General features: G+C 39.8%; 1 protein-coding gene across 15 annotated transcripts in view; it reads right to left on the bottom strand.

The window, feature by feature from the left end:
• The window catches only part of NEB (nebulin), a 226,501-nt gene that overhangs the window by 199,212 nt on the left and 6,337 nt on the right, over positions 1-20,952 (bottom strand). For all 15 annotated transcript variants that reach the window (XM_082658063.1, XM_082658062.1, XM_082658065.1 and 12 more), the window contains exons 5-17: positions 20,412-20,612; positions 18,465-18,572; positions 17,891-17,995; positions 17,096-17,200; positions 16,310-16,414; positions 10,871-10,975; positions 6,434-6,538; positions 5,685-5,792; positions 3,011-3,127; positions 1,280-1,384; positions 1,086-1,193; positions 884-988; positions 392-490 (exon numbers count right to left, since the gene is read on the bottom strand). In XM_082658063.1, the coding sequence (XP_082514189.1) occupies positions 392-490; positions 884-988; positions 1,086-1,193; positions 1,280-1,384; positions 3,011-3,127; positions 5,685-5,792; positions 6,434-6,538; positions 10,871-10,975; positions 16,310-16,414; positions 17,096-17,200; positions 17,891-17,995; positions 18,465-18,572; positions 20,412-20,612 (1,476 nt within the window). The remainder of the gene's footprint in view (positions 1-391; positions 491-883; positions 989-1,085; positions 1,194-1,279; positions 1,385-3,010; positions 3,128-5,684; positions 5,793-6,433; positions 6,539-10,870; positions 10,976-16,309; positions 16,415-17,095; positions 17,201-17,890; positions 17,996-18,464; positions 18,573-20,411; positions 20,613-20,952) is intronic.

Here is a 20,952-nt window from a genome sequence, read left to right as displayed (position 1 = left end):
TCTTTCACAATCTTCAAAACCACCACAAATTATCAAAGGGAACTATGAGGTATGGAGAGGTTAAACAACTTTCCTAGGCCCCAGGTCATAAATGACAGAGCTGGAATTTGAATCCAGTTCTCTCTGACTCGGAAACTCATGTTCTTTCCAGTGCATTAAGCTACGTTAGTTTCCCTTGCAGAGCTCTTTTACTATAATTGTTATCCACCCAAGAAGATGTAAGGTAACTAAATAGGAAAGTATTTTAGGTGATTACAAATATATACAAGTTAAACTTGTTAAAAGTTACGTAGCCTTTTTTATAAATGTGACAAGTCACTGGATTTCACGTATAGAGTTATGATAAGCTATCCCTCATAACTGGATTTCTTGGATATTTAGGGGAACTTACATCACTCAGCTGTTTGGAATTGACTTGGGCTTGCACCAGAACAGGAGAGTCGGTGACCTGAGTGAATTTTGTCTTATCTGGGTGGACTTTGTAGGTGTGCTGTGGGGGAAAGAGAATCACGTTTAGTAGTATCACTTGTCAAATCCGAGTTGGCCTATAGGCCAAGCAAGCAGAACCCCATCCCCCAAAAGAAAAGAAACTTTCAGTAAGCAAAACGCATTTTTTCTAATTAGACTGCAGTTTCTTTGAGAGATGCTCTTACATCTATATAGGAAACTTTCCCATATCTACAGATTCCTGATTACTTTTCTTTGGGAAAATGAGCTAGAATTAGCGCTTGAGACATGTGGGTGACAACAGGGAAAAATAAATTGTGTTTCTTACAGACTCCTTGCTTGCATTTGTTTGCAAAAGTGTCAAAATATTAAACACATCTTGATCACTAGATACTGTGGAGGGTGGTAACATTCACAGTTTATACTACAGACTTACATCTTTACACTTATCTAGTTTCTTAATTGCTACATATTCTTGAGTTATGGTCTGGGGGAAGAAGCCTTTGCCTCTGTCCTCTTCATATTCTGCTTTGTAGTTTTTCTATGAGGAAAAGAAATCAGACATAAGGATGCAACCAGTGTATTCATGCCCTAAAAATGTGTTATTTGGGAAGTCAAACAATTGCCTTAGAACTTACATTACTGTTCTGAGCTGAGACTTTCATGCAGTGTGTATGATATGGATCCTCGAAGCTGCCTACATAATGTCCCAAAATATTCTTTAAGTAGGAATCTTTATATTTAGTCTGAAAGACAAAACATATTTCATTTGTTTATTGGCAAAGTGATGGGTCTTCGATTTAACAGAGGAAATGACCATGGGGTGGCTTACATCACTACTGAAGTTCTGCAGAACTGTATCAAGCTTAAATTTGGGGGTCTCACAGTAATTTATGCTCTTTGCCTTTGTCTTTTCATAGTTTTCCTTGTACAGTTTCTGTCAAAGAAAAAAAAATCAGTTACAGTAGATTCCTGTCACTCCCACCCTGATTATTACACTTGTATTTTCCAACACTAAACAAAGGAAGAAGAAAAAATATACTACCTGTCAACTGTCTAAAAACTGACAATCAAACATTGGAGTGTCATAAATGATAAACCTTTTCTATTAGCAATTATTGTAAAGCCTAAGTTTTTAATATTCTCCAAAAAATTAAGAAACCACTATACTGCCTCAGACCAAGACCTTAGTTGTAGAGGTTCTTGCGTATCTGAATTGCAGCCTTTTAGACCTCCCAACTCAATACTCTTCCCTCACTAGTGATGCCCCAGTAAACAGGAATACTCTGAGCAACAGCAAATTTTTCATTTTTTTAAAACAAACCTTCATGGAAAAAGTCTAGCTCACAGAGAAATACGCACTCTTCCTCTTTCCACCAAGGAAAAAAATCCCTTATCATACGAGCAGACAGGACACCTTAAAAATAAGGTATATACAAGAGTCTACTAACTCCTCTTCTCTGCTAGGATTTATCTTTAGCTCTAAAAGTTACTGGATTTTACAGGGCACAACATGATTTTTTCATGTTTGGTTTTGAAATTGTAAATAGTGCTATTCATTTTCAATATTTTTATATTGCTGTCTTTTTCAACAAAATGGATTTGAACTTCAGTTTTTATACATTTGATAAAGATGACCTTCATTTAGGAAGCAGGCGATGTGCTTTGCATTGATTTCCCAGTAGAGCTATTTGAACAGATCCATTTACATCCTCTCACCTGCCACTCCACTCGTCCCACTCCTCAGTCACATGTACACATTTCTGTGGTGCTGACTTAATTCAAGGCACAAAGAAAAGACAACTAACTCACACAGAGAGCTACATATAATCCTCAAATACTGGAAAACTTAATACTGCCTAACCGAAAGGGAAAAACTCAACTGATCTTATGTTCAGTCTCTTTATATATTGATATATAATCAAAGTGGTCTTGGGCTGTTAGTCTTTTAATGACAGGCCCAGTTCTCACTTATCTAATCTATTTGAAACCTAATGGATTAGACAAGCTCTTAATATTCCACAAGTAGAAATTGCTCTGAAGACTTAGGGAGCCATCTTTTAAGTTCTGCTATCTGCAGATGATGGTTTCTGGGGCCAAGACCTGAGTAGAAAATGGCAGAGTTTGGGGAGAGAAGTTGTGAAACACAGGACCTCTTCCTTCTTCTCCTAGCAGCAGGCTTGAAGAGCACAAGGGTAGGGCACTAAGTGGCTTCATCTTTCTCTCCTCCCCTTTCAAAGTCTCCTTCTGCCTCTGTCAGAATCACAACGTAACTCCTACAATGTACTCTTTGCCCACACAAAGGCATAGGCTCCTGGAGCTTATAAGCAAATGAGGATTTCCCTGCCCGCTGAACTAAGTCCACAGGCTCCCCAAATTGACACACATCATACTCAGAGGCACTGATGCCTTCCTGTGGTTAGACAGCTCCAGGGAAACTGTTACACCATAACCTTAAAGTATTTGTAAAGTTCTATTTGCATTTATTCATTATAGAAGGAGAGAAGTTTCATCTCTCTTGCTGCTAAGGTTAAAAACACACTTTTGACAAGAATATACTTACATCGCTTAGGGCAACTCCTGCCGCCTTCAGCTGCCTAAGCAGTGGGTTTTCTGAAGCAGGAAGTACATTATAATCTGCTTTTCCTTTATTCTTTTCATAGTCTTCTTTGTATTTTACCTGTAGGAGTGAAATAAAGTGATAAAGTAACTCTCCAGGTTATTTTTGCTCTCGTCTCTATTACAGATATTATGACATAGCTCCACAAATCGATTTTCTCTTTAGAAAAATGGCAGCTTGACATTTCATAAACAAAATATTCATAGTAACTTATGACAGCAGCAGGGAAACTGCATACATTTTCAGGATATCTTTTCTTCTCATTCATTTATTCATTCAAAAATATCCATAGGGCATTGATTACGTTCCCGGCCCTGGGACAGATAAAAGAAAGAGTAACACATGGTCCCTGACCTCAGAGAGACAGGGAGGGAAGGCGGGGGGCAGGGGGAGAGAAATAATAAAAGAAAGATGCACATCATAATAACGACAGTACATCATGCCCCAGATACCTGCTGCTCCAGAACCCTCATTCATCTCTTAACCTCCACCTGCCTATGTGCCAACACATTTTTAAAGAAAAAAGCTAGAAGCTTCATGCCTCATCCGTGACTATGTGTGTGAGCACATGTGTATTTAATGTACACGCGGGAGGAAGAGGAAGGGGCTGGGGCTAGATGAATGCTGGCAACCTCATCTCCTTCTGCACCCCCCTGGCTTTGCACCTTCAATTCCAGCTATGACAGAAGCTTTAAGCGAGGGCACAAAAGCCCCCTTCAGGCGCATGTCCAAAGGAAAGAAAACAAGAAACTGGTCTTAATCTTGACCATGATCTCCAGTGCCAGCCATTTGTTCAAGCAATGTAATGCGAGAATATAGACAAGTTGAGGGAATCCTAGATAATCTGCCAACATTTAAGAACCTCAGAAACAAATACAATCATCTTGGTATCCAAAGGCAGGAGATACACTCTGAAACACAGATGCACCACCCCCTAGAGCCCAAACAGGGGACTCGCAGGGGGTGTTCTACAGGAGTAGAGGATATAGATAACCTCTCTATCTTATAGAATTATCTATTTCCTTGAACAATGGAAACCAGAAAGGAAATTTCACAAACCCTACTATCCGCCTATCTGCATCTTGGATTCGCAACCTCCTCTCCTGTTTCTGGGGAAGCCATCCCCTCCTCTTAAGTGCCAGGTCCCTTCCCCTTTCCCCTATTCTAGGACAACACTACAGCCACTTTCTTCCCCCGGCCCTCAACATCATCACATTTTCCCACTACACTGGATTTTTTTTCTATCAGCATAGAAACATGGTATTTTTGTCTCCTACCTAAAAAAATCCCCTCTTCACCTACTTATCCATCAGCTACTACCCCTTTTTCTTCTTTTCTTTTCAGGAAAATACTTTGGAAGAGTGGAGTACACTCAAATTCTATTTCTCTTTCATTCACTCACGAACCCTCTCTAAGCAGATTCAACCAAATTTCTCTTATTAAGTTCACCAGAGACCATACATTGATAAATCTACTTGAGAAACATTTGACACAGTTGCTCACTCCCTTCGTTCTTCACCTGCTTCCCAAGACATCACTTTCTCCTAATTTTGCTCCAATCCCATCTCACTGATGTCTTCACATGGAAGCACTCCAGAGTTCAGTCCTTAGAGTTTTCTGTCTACACTTCCTCCCTTGATGACCTCCAGTCTTATGACATTAAATACAGTCCATATGCTACTGATGCCCAAATTTATACAGCCTTCCCAGATATCTCTCCTGCAACTTCAGACTCATGTAATCAAATGCCCACTTGACATTTCCTCTTAGGTGTCTCAAAGGCATCTCAAATTTTACATATCTGAAGAGCTCAGGTCTCCCCTCTAAAAAGAAATTACCTACTCCTTCCACCATCTTCCGTATCTTGACAAAGGGAAACCCCATCCACCTAGTTGCTTAGACCAAAACTTTTCTCTCATAACCCACATCCAAGCCATCAGCAAATCAGGTCAGCTTTACTTTCAAAATACTTCTCATCACTTTCTGTGCTACCCTCCTGGTCCAAAATATCACTGTCTTGTACCTGGATACTGAAATAGCCTCCTAAGTGATGTGATTTTTCTGCTTTCACTGCTCCAGCAGAGCCAGCACCAGGGTTAGAATCAAGTCTGATTGGCTTTGAACTTATTGCTCTTTCTGGTGCTTTAGAATGCCTAGGAGTAGACTATTTACCAAAGTCACTCTATAGAGTATATGAGCAGATCCATGGATTCAAGTATCTTGTCTGTGACTATATTTTCACCAGTTAGTAGGAAAATAGAAAAATGATGGTAGTTTTAAGTGTGAAGTGTCTATATGCATATAAGGCTGCCAGTTGCTTTTTCTTGAGAAATTCTTTTGTCCTTTCTACTTCTGGGTATCAGAAGTAGAAATTCTTTTGTCCTTTCTACTCTGGGTATCTTTAGTCTAAGAAATGCTGAAGATGGTAATTGAGTATTGTGAATTCTCCTACATGGCAATTTAAAAAAAAAAAATTTGGTAGCCCTATTGTAATCCCAAAGTATTTTTCTTATTGTTCCCCTAAGAACCTTTTTTTCCCATTATATACAAAAGTAAGAGTTGTAAGAAATTCACCCACACTGAGACCATCAAGATAAAAGAGAGAATGTCCCCATACCTTGCTAGTTGCCACCCCAGCTTGCTTATTCACTTTGTACTCTGGTGTTTCAGTCTGCATGAAGTAGATCTGGTCTTTCATATTCTCAAAGTCTTCCTGGTATTTCCTCTGTAAGACATTAAACATGCTGGAGAACTGCTGAGGGAACAAACTACGTAAATATTTTGTACGCGAGGACAGAGGCCATTTGGAGATGTTACCCAAAGCCATGCTCCTCTTAGCTTCTGCAGGTCAGATTACAATTATAGAATGTGGTGCCATCACAAAAACCATTAGCAACTTAACAGAGACTTGGGAGAATTATAATAGGCTGAAAGCCAACTTCAAATAAGGAGCTCTCAAAGGCCAGAGGCAGAGAACTTAAGCGAAGAGAAAAAGAGGACTTATGTTTTCCAGGGAGGAGAATCTAGGAAGAAACTAATCAGTTTCATAAATGTACCGTGCGAGTGCCCAGACACAGAATAAACTTAAAAGGGCCCCTTTCACCTGTACTCACTTTGAAACCATATTGTTCCTATGAAAACCGAGGCAAGAATAATGGAATCCAATAAAAACAGCATTTCTCAAAAGGAGGGAAAGATTGTGGAATTTCTTTCTAAATAGGAACACTACACAGGTCTTACCCCCAAGAAGAGGTGCCCAGATTCAAATGTTCCACTACCATTGCAGGAGCAGCAGGTGGCTAGAAGTCATACAGGAAAGGGTCACCCTCTCAACCCAAGGACATCTGGCAATCCATTCCTACTTACCATGCTGATGTTATTAGTATTCATTCTGGCGGTTGCAACTTCAAAGCAAGGTGTCTCACTCCATTTGCCTTTGATTTTATTTTCATAGTCTTCCTTGTATTTTTGCTAGGATAAAAAAACAAGAAAGAAAGAAAATAAGACAAGCAAAATCTGGGAATTGCCAAATAAGGCAGCTAATTAAGTGGTAGTGGTTGGCTTTTAAAAATATCTTGACCAGGCCCTTCCTGGGTACTTAACAGATGTCTTCAAATCTCCCAGTATAGTGTCAATTTACCCAAAAGAAGGTTGGGTGCAGGGGATAGAGGTATCAATCCCCGCTTTGCTGAGTTTAGAGACTTAGTTCATTGAGAACTCCCAGATGGTCCCTGATGTTTGAGGGAAGAGAGAGTCGGATGCATCTTCCTTCTATAATCATAGTTATAATAAAACCACTCAACCCCAGATTTTCATGCCTGATGAACTTTGCCATTAATTTCTGAGCTTTACCAAAACTCCTAGTTATCCAGAAAGCAACACCACAACAAAATTTGGCATGTAGGCCAATGAATAAGACTTCCTGGTTTAGACTTAAAGAAATTTTAATGAGAACTGACAAGTAATTAAAAAATTGAACTGCTGTCCCATATTAACTCACAAACACCACACCACCTGAATCTTAGGCTGTGAGCTCCTTGGAAAGAGGAATTATATCTTTTTATTTTTGAATCCTCCGGATCTAACACAAAATGCAGTATGCAGAAGTTACCACATAAATGTATGTTCAACTATGTTAAACTGAACCTAGTCCATGATATATTGACTACCTTGGCTTGAATATTCTTGGAATCGAATTAATCCCAAATTTGGGACATGAGCCCGAGCCAGAGCTGGGTTAGAGCAATTTCCCCTCCTTTGCTCAATAGAATGTGTCCACAGACATTACCAGGGGGTCTCAAAGTGTTTGCCTGCCTATACCCCCACCATACTCTCCAAAGAAAAAGAAAGTCATTTTCTGTTACACCTTTAAAGAACAAGTACCAAGGGTGGGTGATATGCAAAGCCAGAGAATTTGAGTCATAGGAAGCCCAGCCCTCTCTCTAACACCCTATATCCTTTCTTCTCAAAAGGTTAACATTCTAGATCCCAGTTTCTCCTTTCAGGTCCAGACCTAGTGTCAACTGGAAATTCCAACCTGAAATCTTATATCTTTCCTATCACGAGTCTGTAAGAAAGCAGAGAAGCAGGCACAGAGAAGCTAAAGGGACTTCCCAGTTGTTTCTTACAGACCCCCCTGTAACAACCCCAGCTGGTTGTAGTAGGCACGGTGTACACGAACAGCCCTGCCTGCCTACCCATCTCTATGAAACGCGCTGAGCCAGGAGGAGGTGCTGGCATGTACTTGATGGCTTTGGCCAAAGACAAAGGTGAGAGACTTGATTCTGAAAGGTACAGTAAGGAAGGATGGTAAACAGAATGTAACGGCAATATAATCATTACAGATATGTGTTCCTTATGTTAAAATCTGAACTGGAGGCTGTAAGACAAAGGGATGGATCTGGGAGACATAATCTGACAAGGAAATGCTACGAAATTAAAGCACGAAAGGGAGTAGATAAAGGAGATTTTACGTTTTTGGAGAGAAAGGAAATGATACTGAAACATGGGTCAAAGCAGCTTAAGAGTGAGGAAAACTTCAAAAGAAAGGCAGCAAGTTCCCCATCTAAGTCACCCCTGGCAGCCCTACACCTCTCTTACTGGATGGTTTGTTGTTGGATGGACTGCTACCCATCACAAGCACTTCTTCCCAATTATTATTGGGACTATTATTTTGGGACTATTATTATTTGACTATTATTTTGGATGCACAACAGCCATTTAGAAGTTGGAAATCTGGATGAGACTGGGATGAATAACTATCACCATGGCTGAATCTAATGACCTTCATCCACAGCCCTCCTCCCCTTGGATCATATTGTTATTCCACAAAGCAAACCCAGTTGTAGCAATGCTTTCAAAGTACCCAATGCTGTCTCTGCATCCAGCAGACTGCTGCAACCCAATAGGCATATAATCCAAGCCACCACTGTAATGTTAAGTTTTCTAGTAGCCATACTTTAAAATGTAAAAAAGGAACAGGTGGGAAATTAATTTTAATAATATATTTTACTTAAGCCAATAGATGCCAAATATTGTCATTTCAACATAATATAAAATAATTAATGAGTTATTTTACCTTTTGTCATACCAAGTGTCCAAGATCCAAGATCCAGTGTATATTTCACACATATAGGACTCAGTTCATACCCTCACATTTCACGTGCTCAATAGTCACATGTGTCTGGTGGCTACTCTACTAAAAGTGCAGCTCTACAACCTAAGTGTCCATCGACAGATGAATGGATAAAGAAGATGTGGCACGTATATACAATGGAATATTACTCAGCCATAAAAAGGAAAGAAACTAAGTTATTTGTAGTGAGGTGGATGGACCTAGAGACGGTCATACAGAGTGAAGTAAGTCAGAAAGAGAAAAGCAAATACCGTATGCTAACACATATATATAGAATCTAAAAAAAAAGAAAAAGAAAAAAATGAAAATTGTAAGAACCTAGGGGCAAGACGGGAATAAAGATGCAGACCTACTAGAGAATGCACTTGAGGATACGGGGAGGGGAAGGGTAAGCTGGGACAAAGTGAGAGAGTTGCATGGACATATATACACTACCAAACATAAAATAGATAGCTAGTAGGAAGCAGCCGCATAGCACAGGGAGATCAGCTCGGTGCTTTGTGACCACCTAGAGGGGTGGGATAGGGAGGGTGGGAGGGAGATGCAAGACAGAGGGGATATGGGGATTTATGTATACATATAGCTGATTCACTTTGTTATAAAGCAGAAACTAACACACCATTGTAAAGCAATTATACTCCAATAAAGATGTTAAAAAAAAAAAGAGTGCAGCTCTAGACTAACTGGCAAGCCTAAATTAGTGGAGAGACTGATTATAGAGGAGTTTGAAATAGATTTTTTTTTAAATCACTTTCAAGTACCCACGCCACATACTCAAATGAGGTAAAAGAATGTTGCAAATATTAAAAATAGATTCATTTTTCTTTCTAAATGACTACTTGAAAGCCATTTTTTATTTTTCTCCCCCCCCAAAAATAAATAAATAACCATCCTTCTCTCTAATTGTCCTTCTCTCCAATCTTATTTACAGTAGCAACACTTTCAGGAGGCCATCTCTTTGTGAATAGTTAGTTCTAAAGTTAGTATCTGCTTAGCCCTGCCTGGGCAAAATTTCAGGTTCACGGTATTCCTATCAGTGAAAATTTACTGTACTTAGATCTTTTATCCAAATAGCCCTTGGTTACACCAGTAGGTAATCTGCAATGTCAGACACTAAAAAATATTGCTGAATAGACTTCATCATCTGTAATCTTCTTCCTTCTCCTTTACTGGAGACATAATTTCCCCCAAAATACTTAAACAAGATAGAAATCATGACATCCCATCACAATTCAAGCAGAAGACCAAACTGACAGTCAACTCCACAGAGGGCAAAGGAAAGTATTTAAAAGCAGCAGTATCCCAGAAGAAAGTGGCCTGATTTGGGCCAAATTAAAATGGGAATTTAGGGGCTTCCCTGGTGGCACAGTGGTTGAGAGTCCGCCTGCCGATGCAGGGGACACGGGTTCGTGCCCCGGTCCGGGAGAATCCCACATGCCGTGGAGCGGCTGGGCTCGTGGGCCATGGCCGCTGAGCCTGCGCGTCCGGAGCCCGTGCTCCGCAACAGAAGGGGCCACAGCAGTGAGAGGCCCACGTACCGCAAAAAACAAAAAACAAAACCAAAACAAATAAAATGGGAATTTAGCATGGATCTATTCATCAGTTGAACATCTGTTTCTCTGCATTCCCTGTCAGGGCTGCATTCCTCAGAGCTAGTTTACCAGACTAAATACAGACAGAGTAAGCTGTTTGCCAGGACCTTAAAAATTATGAGGTGCACTTCCCAGGGCTGTCTAACCAAACTACATCTGAGAGATCACTCATGCACTCTTATTTTCTCCAAGTCTGACTCTGAGCATAAAACTATACAGGGTCTGCACTGAATTAAAACAATCAGATCCTTTGTGGAAATTTGCAGTTACTTGGTTACTCTGTTAGTATCCCTCTCATAAGTCAAAATGTCAAAGGACATCAGGACATGGGTTCTGTTCTCAAAACACTTTCCCATGTATCAATCACTGAGTCATCAAGCTGGCTGAGTATTTATTAACATGGTTCCACGGTGTTAATGGATATGTTTCTTTAGCCGTGGAGTTTTCCGGTCATATACACAAATACTCTTAGTGTTTGTGTTGCGTTTTTAGGTTTACCTTAGTTACTTTCTCTGATGGCTGAGATTATTCAGCAGAGTTTTCAAGGGAAACAGTGTCCCAGCCCCATTTACTTACCTTGCTCACTTGATTGGTCACTTTCTTGGCAAATTCTATATCTGGAGGATCCGGCAGAGATGTGAATTGAGTTTGCTGTTCAGCGTGACCTTTTTTGTAGGCAATCTGACAAAATAAAAGACAGGGATGCTCAAGAGCTATAGCAAATTAATCTACTTTCCACATTCCATTTGTTGACATTTTTTAGAAAAGGCTATGTCTTCCACTTTATTTGAAGTCTTACATTTTAGAGTACTGTAATTTATCCTTTTAAATGTTACAGGCCCTTTCTCTCAGCTTTACTAGTGATTTCAATTCCTTTGAGTCTTCCTTCTCCAAGACTATTGGCTTTACATCCATCCCCTTCCATTCGTCTCCACACCATGATTTACAACTAAAGATATTCTCTTAAGTAGCACCCTCAACTCCCATCCCCTTGTCTTTGCATCACACCTGCTCACAAACTCCCAGCTCTGGAAAAGTCAAGCACACACTTCAGCTGTTCTTATATCCAGGATGCTGAGTGCTGCTGAGGAAAATCACACAACTCTATGGATTAGGTAATGACAGCACCATAAGCAGGGTTAAAAGGGACACTGGAAGAAGGTGCAGAGGTGGGAGAGGGAACCTCTGGAACCCAAGCCTCTAGTTGAAATCTATGTGTCTACCCAATGGTATGTTCTGTGAACAGCTACTTGCTTGGTGCTCTGTGCCCAAAACTCTGCATTTATGGTATCCAATTGCTACTTCGCCTTTACTGAAGCTTGAACATCCCATTTTGTGTCTCTGGTCAGTCTCTACTCCCAGTGACTCGTCTGAAACCCCAACACTGTCCAATCCGCTCCATTTTCCTCTCAGCTTCCTCCTTCATAAAGACAGGCTACACACTTATCTTTATCTATCCTCATCCCTGCCTCTCCCAGCCCCTGCATGGCTCAGAGGAAGCATCCCTTGCAGGGCATGAGTCCTGCACATGGGGTGCTGTTCACTCCAGTAGCCCTGGGTACCCAGCTCTAGAAGCCACCCCTCTTCTTTCTTACAGATTCAACAGCCCCCCCTTAATTAGCTTCTTTCCTTCAGCCTACAAAAGGCCTCTTGAACCTTAAAATAAGAACTGTGCCCATTAACTATGCATGCCCCTGGCTCCTGTTCTCCCTTTTTTCTTCACTACTGACTTCTCTGGCTTTTTCTTCCACCAGTCTTGACCCCTGCCTCTAACAATGCAGAACATTCACAGATCCCCAGACACACAAGGTCCTTTTATGCCTCTGAACCTCAGACATGCTGTTCTCTTTCCCTGGAAGCTCCAACTCCACCCTCTCCCCATCTGCTTGCAAACTGCTACTCATTCTTCATGTCTCAGGACAGGCACGATTTCACCTCTTGAGCCTTTTTTGTCTTGATGACCTTCTCCTGGGATCTCACTCAACTTGGCCCTTACCTCCTTTAAAGGAATTATCGGATGACACTGTAACTGGTTGTTTACATGTCTGTCCCACCTTGGATTGTGAGCTCTGGGATGGCAACCTCTCATTTGGGAACCCTGTTCCCTGTCTAGTACCTGACTGGAGCGAGGGTTTGATGATTGATTTCTGAATGTGTGTTTTACAAACTGAGGCCATCGGGGGAGATCTGAAGAGGAGAATTATCCTCCCAGCTCTTCCACTACTCAGCTGTGAGACTTCTACAGATGATTTCTTCTTCCATGTGGCAGTATCCTTATTTATAAAGTAAATAGGTAGGATAGTTCCAAGGTCACAATCATCTTCATCATACTTTAACCAAGTCTATATCTTATTCTAAAAATATCTACCTCGTGCCTATATAAACGCTTTCACAAATACTAAGTCGATTGGGATATAAAAGACAGATTTTAAAATGTATTTGTATTAATTCCATGGCTTATTTTCTTTTAAATAAGTGAAGACTTATTCTAGGCATAGGGCAACCTGTATTTTCCATGACTAGCTAAGTCCTTAAGGAGAAAGCAACATTCTGCCAGGAGAAATGCTTACTAAGTATGACATGCTGTCAAGAACTTTCTGAGAGATCAGATCTAGAAGTCCTAATTTCTGAAGAACCTTTGTTCAGAATTCTGTCTAGTTAGAATTCGGTACTCTGGATCAGCTTAAAGACTCTCAGTGTTTGCAAAGTCATTTGTCTCTACTTAGATAATAAGGAAAACATGGTAAGTAGGGTTAAGGACACAGAGAGGGAGAGAGAGCCTCTGAAACCAAACACTTAGCTCAAAATCTATGAACATACCCAGTGGTATGTTTGTGGACAACAGCTTGTTTGGGGCCCTGTGTCCAATAACTGTAGAAGTTCATGGTGCTGACAACAGTATTAATAGGCATGCTGGTAATCTGATACTTGGTCTGCAGCAAAAATAAAAGCCATACCTCAACTGCCAAGTCTTTCTGAGGCAAGGATGGGAAGATTCTACTTCGTTATTATAAATTCTTCTTCATTATGTCTTTTATTGAGATATCTCAAAAAATGTGGTCAACTTTAATTGTTCAAAGTCCATAGCACTAAAGTGGCATGGAGGTGACCCTTCATCTCTCCATTTTGTGGGTAAAAGGAGACATTTGGAGATTAAGAGTCTTCTTGGAAACTTCTCCCTAGGCTTACATGACATGGCATTTCCTGGTTCCCCTTCAACTTCTCTGACCTTTGTTCTATCATTCTTCTGTTGGCTCCTTTCCAGGTGTCCTAAGTGTGGGTGTCCTTCAGAACTCTGCCCTTGGCCAAACACTGTTCTGCCTCCCTCATACATTTTCATGTCTACAGTTGTCAGTTTTTAAAAATTATTTGACTCAAATATTAATCTCTTGTCCTGATATCACACCTGTGCAAAGAACTAAATTTCTAATTTATCAAATGCCTTGATCTGAATGTTTCTTCCATTATCTCAACTCTATTTCTCTTTTCACTAAAGGCATCTTTACCACTTATACCCCTATTCACCCAGACTACCAGTCTGTCATAAACTCATGGATGTTTCCTTTCTCACCTTTATCTCCAATATCTAATGTCATTAACACTTTTTTAAATACCACCTTCAGATTCCTTTCTTCCTCTCCTTTGTCTCCACCATCCCTCTGATTTGTCTGTGTTACTAAAATAATGTTCTACAAATCATGATGTTCCCTGTCTCAATCCACCATATGGTCCATCAAAATTTCTCCAGATTCTACTTTCAGGTGTTTGCTCTTTAATTCTTCTAGGTCTTTGTTAAACATTTCTTGCATCTTCTCGATCTTTGCCTCCATTCTTTTTCTGAGGTCCTGGATCATCTTCACTATCGTTATTCTGAATTCTTTTTCTAGAAGGTTTCCTATCTCCACTTCATTTAGTTGTTTTCCTGGAGTTTTATCATGTTCCTTCATCTGGTACATAGTCCTCTGCCTTTTCATTTTGTCTATCTTTCTGTGAATGTGGTTTTCGTTCCAAAGGCTGCAGGACTGTAGTTCTTCTTGCTTCTGCTGTCTGCCTCCTGAGCTTCTACTTTTATCATGTTGTTTTCCTCTCCAAAATCTTATGATGCTTCTCAATGCCTACCATATTATATCAAAGCTATTTTGTCTGATTTTCAAGGTCCTGCTACCAGTTTCTTACAAGTGCCTTCCTAACTGAGCACCCAAGCATTCACTTTCTTTTTTTTTTTCAATTTTTTTAAATTGAAGTAGAGTTGATCTACAATATTGTGCCCATCTCTGCTGTACAGCAAAATGACTCAGTTATACACACAGAGACATTCTTTTTTTATATTCTTTTCCATTATGGTTTATCACAGCAAGCATTCACTTTCTTTGTCCCCTGAAACTCCAGACTCATTTCACTACTGTCCCTTTGTCCAGTACTCTCTCTCCTCAAAATGCCTTTCCTGTTCATCACTACCTATTCCCTTGGGATCACCACCTCCACATGGCTTTCTCTGATTATTCACACATGTCCTGTCTTTCTCTTAGCAAATGTTAGACTGTAGGGTTTGGGTTTGGCTTTTTTGTTTTTGTTAATTTTTGTCTTGTTGTTTGTTATAGAACACTTTCATCTTACCAGCCTGGTTTTAAATTCTCAGGGGGAAAGGATGAAAATTTCTTGTACTTTTTCATCCTGCCAGGTATGCATGCATAATGGACTTTCAATAAAAAAAAATTATTGATCACTTGATAAAGGCCACACAACAACATTGTACATTTATGAGATTCAAAACCAAACAGCTAATCTTAAAAGAGAGGCAGAAGGTCCCCACACATTACAATTGCTGCCATTTACTAGCAGGCCTTAAAATTTTGTTATGCCTCCGTTACTTCCTAGTTTACCCTGTGGAAGGATAGGATTATATCTGTGCTATATTTTAATCAAATATATGCAAACTGGGATAGAAATATGTCTATTAAACTTGCAGTTGATATCAAATGATAGGAATTAAAAAATAGAGCTCAAAAGTTGGAGATACCTTCAAATGAGTATGTATAACTTCAGTTCAGGGCTAGATAGGATCCTAGGATGCATTCTAATGAGTCTCAAGATGCCAAGTGACTTAAGTCTATGTTTAACGTAAGAGGTTCAGGGGTCTATTGAATGAAAGACAATGTCTCATTCTATAATACAGTGTTTTCCTGAAGCCTAGAGCAGTCTTATTTTCAGTATGGCCTCTAGCAAATCAAGGGGTCAAGAAATAAAGTACCTCAAAACAAGGGCTAGTGCTGGACCCAAGTGGTCATCTTTGCTGCTGCTGCTCTCAATTCTAAGAGCTCTATTATGCCTTTTAAGTTCCTCTAATAAAGATTTCAAGGTCTAGGATACTAAAATTCTGGCCAATGGGGCTGCTGAATTTTTTTTTTTTTCACTAACTCTGAAATATCCTCTATGTACACTCAATGGTGAGAGCTCTTTGTGAGATAACCACACCAAGATGTTTGGACAAGTATGTAGTCAGGTCCCCCGTGCAGAAGTAGGGGACATACCACAGTTCAGACTTTATGATTAGGATAGCAAATCAAAATCCTTCAATAACATTGTTCCCTTAATACAACTGGGAAGGTGGCTATAATCCCAATAAGTTTTTTTAAATGCCACTCTAATGTCACAGAAAAACTTAACTCCAGCCGGCGGGATAGAAGGACACATGCTCTAGCGGAAAGAACATTGGTCTTAGGATCACAAGACGAGGCTTTTGGTCTGGGCTCTGCCACTGACTACTTATGTGACCTTAGACTCATGTTCCTCACCAGTAAGAAGAGGGCATTAGACTAACTTATATGTAATATAAATTATAAAATCTAATTTAAATTAGACATCATAAATTATCATGATTCTAGATGTACTCCTTTACAATAATAGCACTTAGTCTTTTTTACAGGAGGAGTTGCAATGAACTTCTGGCTAGAAGACATAATTCGAGGTGTCCTGATTCCACACTCCCAAATGTGCACACTGCATGGCACTTACGTCACTGAGAGCTTTCTGGGCTTGGGCAACCCTCCTCAGCTCCGGGCTATCATTATATGGATAAAACAAAGTTTTGTCAGCTTCCCAGTCTTCAGTGTAAAGTTTCTAAATCAGGGAAGAATGAAAGTTATGAGAACGTGAGAACACACTTACTTGAAATATATAATTTTGAATTCATCCATCAATGGCATAAAGAACCCAGGGCAAGGTGAGAGCAAAGGTAAGTGGAATTCACAAATTCCATTCAATCCAAGTCATATTTATTAATAGCTTCTCCAGCTTCTCCTGACAAGTCTTACTTACAGAAGGGCAGACGTGTCTGATTTTGTTTCATCTCCCCTCTGTAACTGCACCTGCCTCCTGCAGCAAGTACTAATGCAAATGTAAGGAGCCAGGAAGCACTTAGCATAATTGCTGCGCTTAAACCTTTAATAAACCTTTAATAAGAGTGAGAAAATTAAAGCTTTAATGAGAGTGACAGCTGGGAATATCCAAAGTGTAGCACAGGCTCTACACTCTGTGGGTCTTTGTGGATCTCACAGCAGGCTCTCAGGTGCATCTTTGTTTTCCCCGGTTGTTCAGACCCTCTCCTCTACTTGGCCCAAGAGCTTTCTTCTCAGTTCCTCCTGGCCAGCCCTACCCCTGTAGCCCCACATGTCTCAAGGTTACTCACAAAATGGTTGGGGAACCATATTCCAGATTAGCCAGGGTTTATGGGGTATCCCTCTGCATGACGTGTGGGAGGACATGAGAAGATAGAAGTGGCGACAGAGCAGAGGCCCTTACCTTACTGAACATAGCTGTGTTCTTGATGGCCTGGACAAGTTCAGGGGCATCAGGAGGAAGCAGGTACTTATCCTTGGTGTCTTCCCAGTTCTGCTTGTATAAAACCTGGACAGAAAGAACAGAGGACCTGTGACTTGATGTCTCCCACAAGGGCATGAGGATTTAGAGCACAAAGGAGAGCACTATGAATAGTCTTTCAAACTCAAGTTGTCCTCATGCAAAGCCTGCTGATGTGCCACCAGCATCAATTATGGAAACATTGACCATGTCGACATCCCATGATAATTTGCCTGCATTAGTAAGCTTTTACTTGAAAAGCCTAATTTTGTAAACTAAATCATGATTCTGATTCTCTAGAGATTCTTTACAAAGGTTGCAACCTGTCAGTCATTCACTGAATTTGGATGGTAGATGTGTTTGACTTAGATGGTATTTTTTTAAATGTTTTAATTAGTTGCCTACCTTTGAAATTTGGAGATTTCTCATAAAAATTCACCTCCCAACTTCTTTAAAAAATAAATAAGAGATTCTGGTGACACTGGGACTGCATTCTGTGCAGCACCTGCCTGGAGCTGAGTGGCATGGCCTGGGCTTTCCAACCCCCATAGCTCTGACCGGCCACTTCAGTCACCTGTGCAGCCTCCCTGACACGTGTTGCCGTTAGAGCCCACCATGCCTGTGGGTTCAAGTGAGACTGGTGAGCAGGATCTGGCCAGTCCAGTTTTCTCCTCTAAGGCCAGGCAGAGACAATGCACATGCTATTTAGTACCCCAGCTATCCATCCCATGACCTTACCTTACTGACTTGCTGCGACACTTTCTTTGCATGTTCAATGTCCTTTGCTTTTTCGTCTACGTGACAAATAGTTTTAGCAACATCACCATCCATTCGATACTTAACCTGCAAAAATAATGCACAATTAGAACTCATGACAGGCATGAACATATGAGTATATTAAAGAATATCTTATAATAAAGAGCACTGACCCAATCACTCTATGTCTGCATCACAAAGCCAAGTTTCTGCATTTTAGGTAGAAAACTGTGATCTCCAAAGATCTATAGAGCACCTGTATTTACTGCGTGTCTGCTTTCCCAGGCAAATTTCAGCCTCCCTGTGCTCCAGTATGGAGGATCACAGCGAGCTGGAACTCCCATCTCATATCACCTTTAAGCCAAGCTTTTAGAAATCTCTTTAGGTTCACATTTACAGCAGCACAATCTATGGCCGTTGCTTCCTCTAGATTTCTGGACTGGCTCATAGTAATTCGACCCCTTATTCTCTCCACATCTATTTAAAGCCCTCAAATTCCCAGTAGTAGGCATATATTTGAAATGTCTCTCTCCTTTATTTTAGCAATGCAGCCCACCTCACTGAGTTGATCTTGTACTTTCTTGATTCTGCGAAGTTCTGGGGTATCAGTTGTGATGGCATATGGCTGTCCTTTTGCCTTCTCATAGTTCTCCTTGTATTTATTCTAAAAAGAATATCAGATATTAGCCTAAACCCTGACAACACAGTAGCAGAAATTTCAGGCAATGCACACATCCCCATCTTATTTTTTTAATCTTGCAGGTTTATAACAATTATCAATTATAATAGCTCTCTTTTTGTCCCCTACCCTGATTCTCAACAAAAACTAAAATAGATATGTTAATTGTTCTTCCTAAACATGGCTGAATACTGGAGACAGTAGAAATTTTATTATAAAATATTGTCTTGGAAATGCCCTAAAATGATTCTTTCAATATTTTTATCATCTAAATTCACACATAAAAAGCTGGAACCTCAATAATTTTAGGAAATAAGTATAGAAATTGAGTCAAGTCTGAAAAGATTTGATTGCTAATACAATGCAAAAATATTCAGTTCAGAAGTTGCAGCTAAATCTCAGTAATTTAGATAACTGAGACACCAGCTGAATTAATGGGAAGTCTAAATTATGAGTATTTTAAAAAGGAATGCAATTTTATTATTTCTGCTAAATATACGAGTTCTTGCTTTAACAATAATATGCATAATTTATCATTATTAATGCTTCAGGAAGACTCAAGTGGAATAGTCAACAATCTAAATTATACATTGATTTCATTACTAATCACTGTAAAAATATTACAAACCTTTGCCAACATTTTGTTCAGACCGTCAGAAATTCTTGAACATTAGTGTCTGAATTAATGTGATTTTTATGGCAATAAATTGACAAATAAATTTTTCTATCTTTGCTGAATACGACTGTGATAAAAGAGGCAAGATAATCTTGTTTTTAGAAATCTAAATTTTAGAAAACCTAAATTTTAGATCATTCAATAATCTGAACTAGAAATTTACCAAATAGTCCCCAGTAGTTAACACTCAACCAGAAATGAATATTTATTGGCCAACCACAACAGGATGCTTTTGACATAAGCATTAATCCTATATAATTCGATGTTCCCCTGAGTACCTTTCATCTTTTTCAAACCTCCAGAGGATGTGCAATCAGGTCATCTAGTGAGACCTCAGTCTACTCTGGAAATCAACAAGTGAGATCCATTCAAAGGGGTCTAAACCTGCTGCCAGTCAGTGTAACTTACGGAACTGTCCATGGAAATGTAAGGACCAGGGATCATCAAAAGCAGTGATTCTCAACCTGGGCTGCACATTAGAGCCTGGGAAGCTTTTAAAAATCCTCCTCTACAGGTCCCAGGCCTGCCTGGACCAATTAAACTAGAACAGCCTGGGCATCAGTAGTTTTAAAGCTCCTTGGGAATTCCAATGTGCAGCCACAGTTAAAAAACTGCTGTTCCAAGGTACAGTAAAACATTCCGATCCTCAGTTTCAGAGGAGTTCTTAGTCTGATCCTGGCTTGTTCAACTACACGTTCTTTTTCACTATACCTCCTAGAGACCTTGTTATATACTGTTAGCTAGTCTACTTGAAGGGCATCATGCTCAGACATAGTGTAGATAAGTGTTATTTAGCTTCTGTGAACTGATTTCAACTAAATCTATATCTATAAATCTATAACTATGATTTCATTATTCTAGACTGGCTATCAAAGAGTGATTAAATCCAGTAAATGCTTTATAGTTGGCCTTATACTTATTTTGTGGGGAAAATTTCAATAAGGATGCTTCCCCTGATGCTGCAATGGTGCAAGTAAATTACCTGAAAGCAGAATTCAAGAGTTACAAGACATTATATTTCTGTACAATAAGTTTTGTCTCATACATGGTTGAGAAACAAAATCCAGCCAGCATCCAAAACAGAGTTGGCTGAGATCAGTAATTTATCAATAATAAAACCAGATAAGCAGAAGTTGTTTGAGACTTACTGTGCTGAAGAGATCCTGCATTTTCTGACTGTGTGCAATGTAAGGGGTCATGAACTTTGAAGAGTCCACCTTCTTTCGAACGATTCTCTTCCTCCCCATCGGCTTTGCTGGTACTGGCTGTGCCAGTGCCGGTTTGGAAGTTTCTGTTTGCCCATAGTCAGATGTCTTTGTTGTCGTAGTTTCATAGATTTCTGTTACTGTCTGAAAATTTGACATGCAGTTATGTCAAAATTTGGCAACATTGTTACGAAAGTAAAAACTGAGATACCATAGTCTTGATATACATTATTCTAACTTCAAGTCAGACTGATATCCCTGGTGTTACTTCTCCATATCTAAAGCAGGCCAAAGCAGGAACTCACATGCTATATTCATGTGAAGGCATATTGTGTGACATAAATCTGAATGCTGATTGTGTCAGATTGCATGGAATAAAATGGTTACTCTTTACTGACTTGCAACATTACCTTAAAATTCCATTTGCCTAACGGAACACCTTAAGATAGGATAAAAATCAAAAATAAAAATATTTTCAAACATT

Source organism: Grampus griseus, assembly GCF_964374135.1.
Source record: "Grampus griseus genome assembly, chromosome: 7".
Lineage (NCBI taxonomy): Eukaryota > Metazoa > Chordata > Mammalia > Artiodactyla > Delphinidae > Grampus > Grampus griseus.
This window is presented reverse-complemented; position numbering and strand designations above follow the sequence as displayed.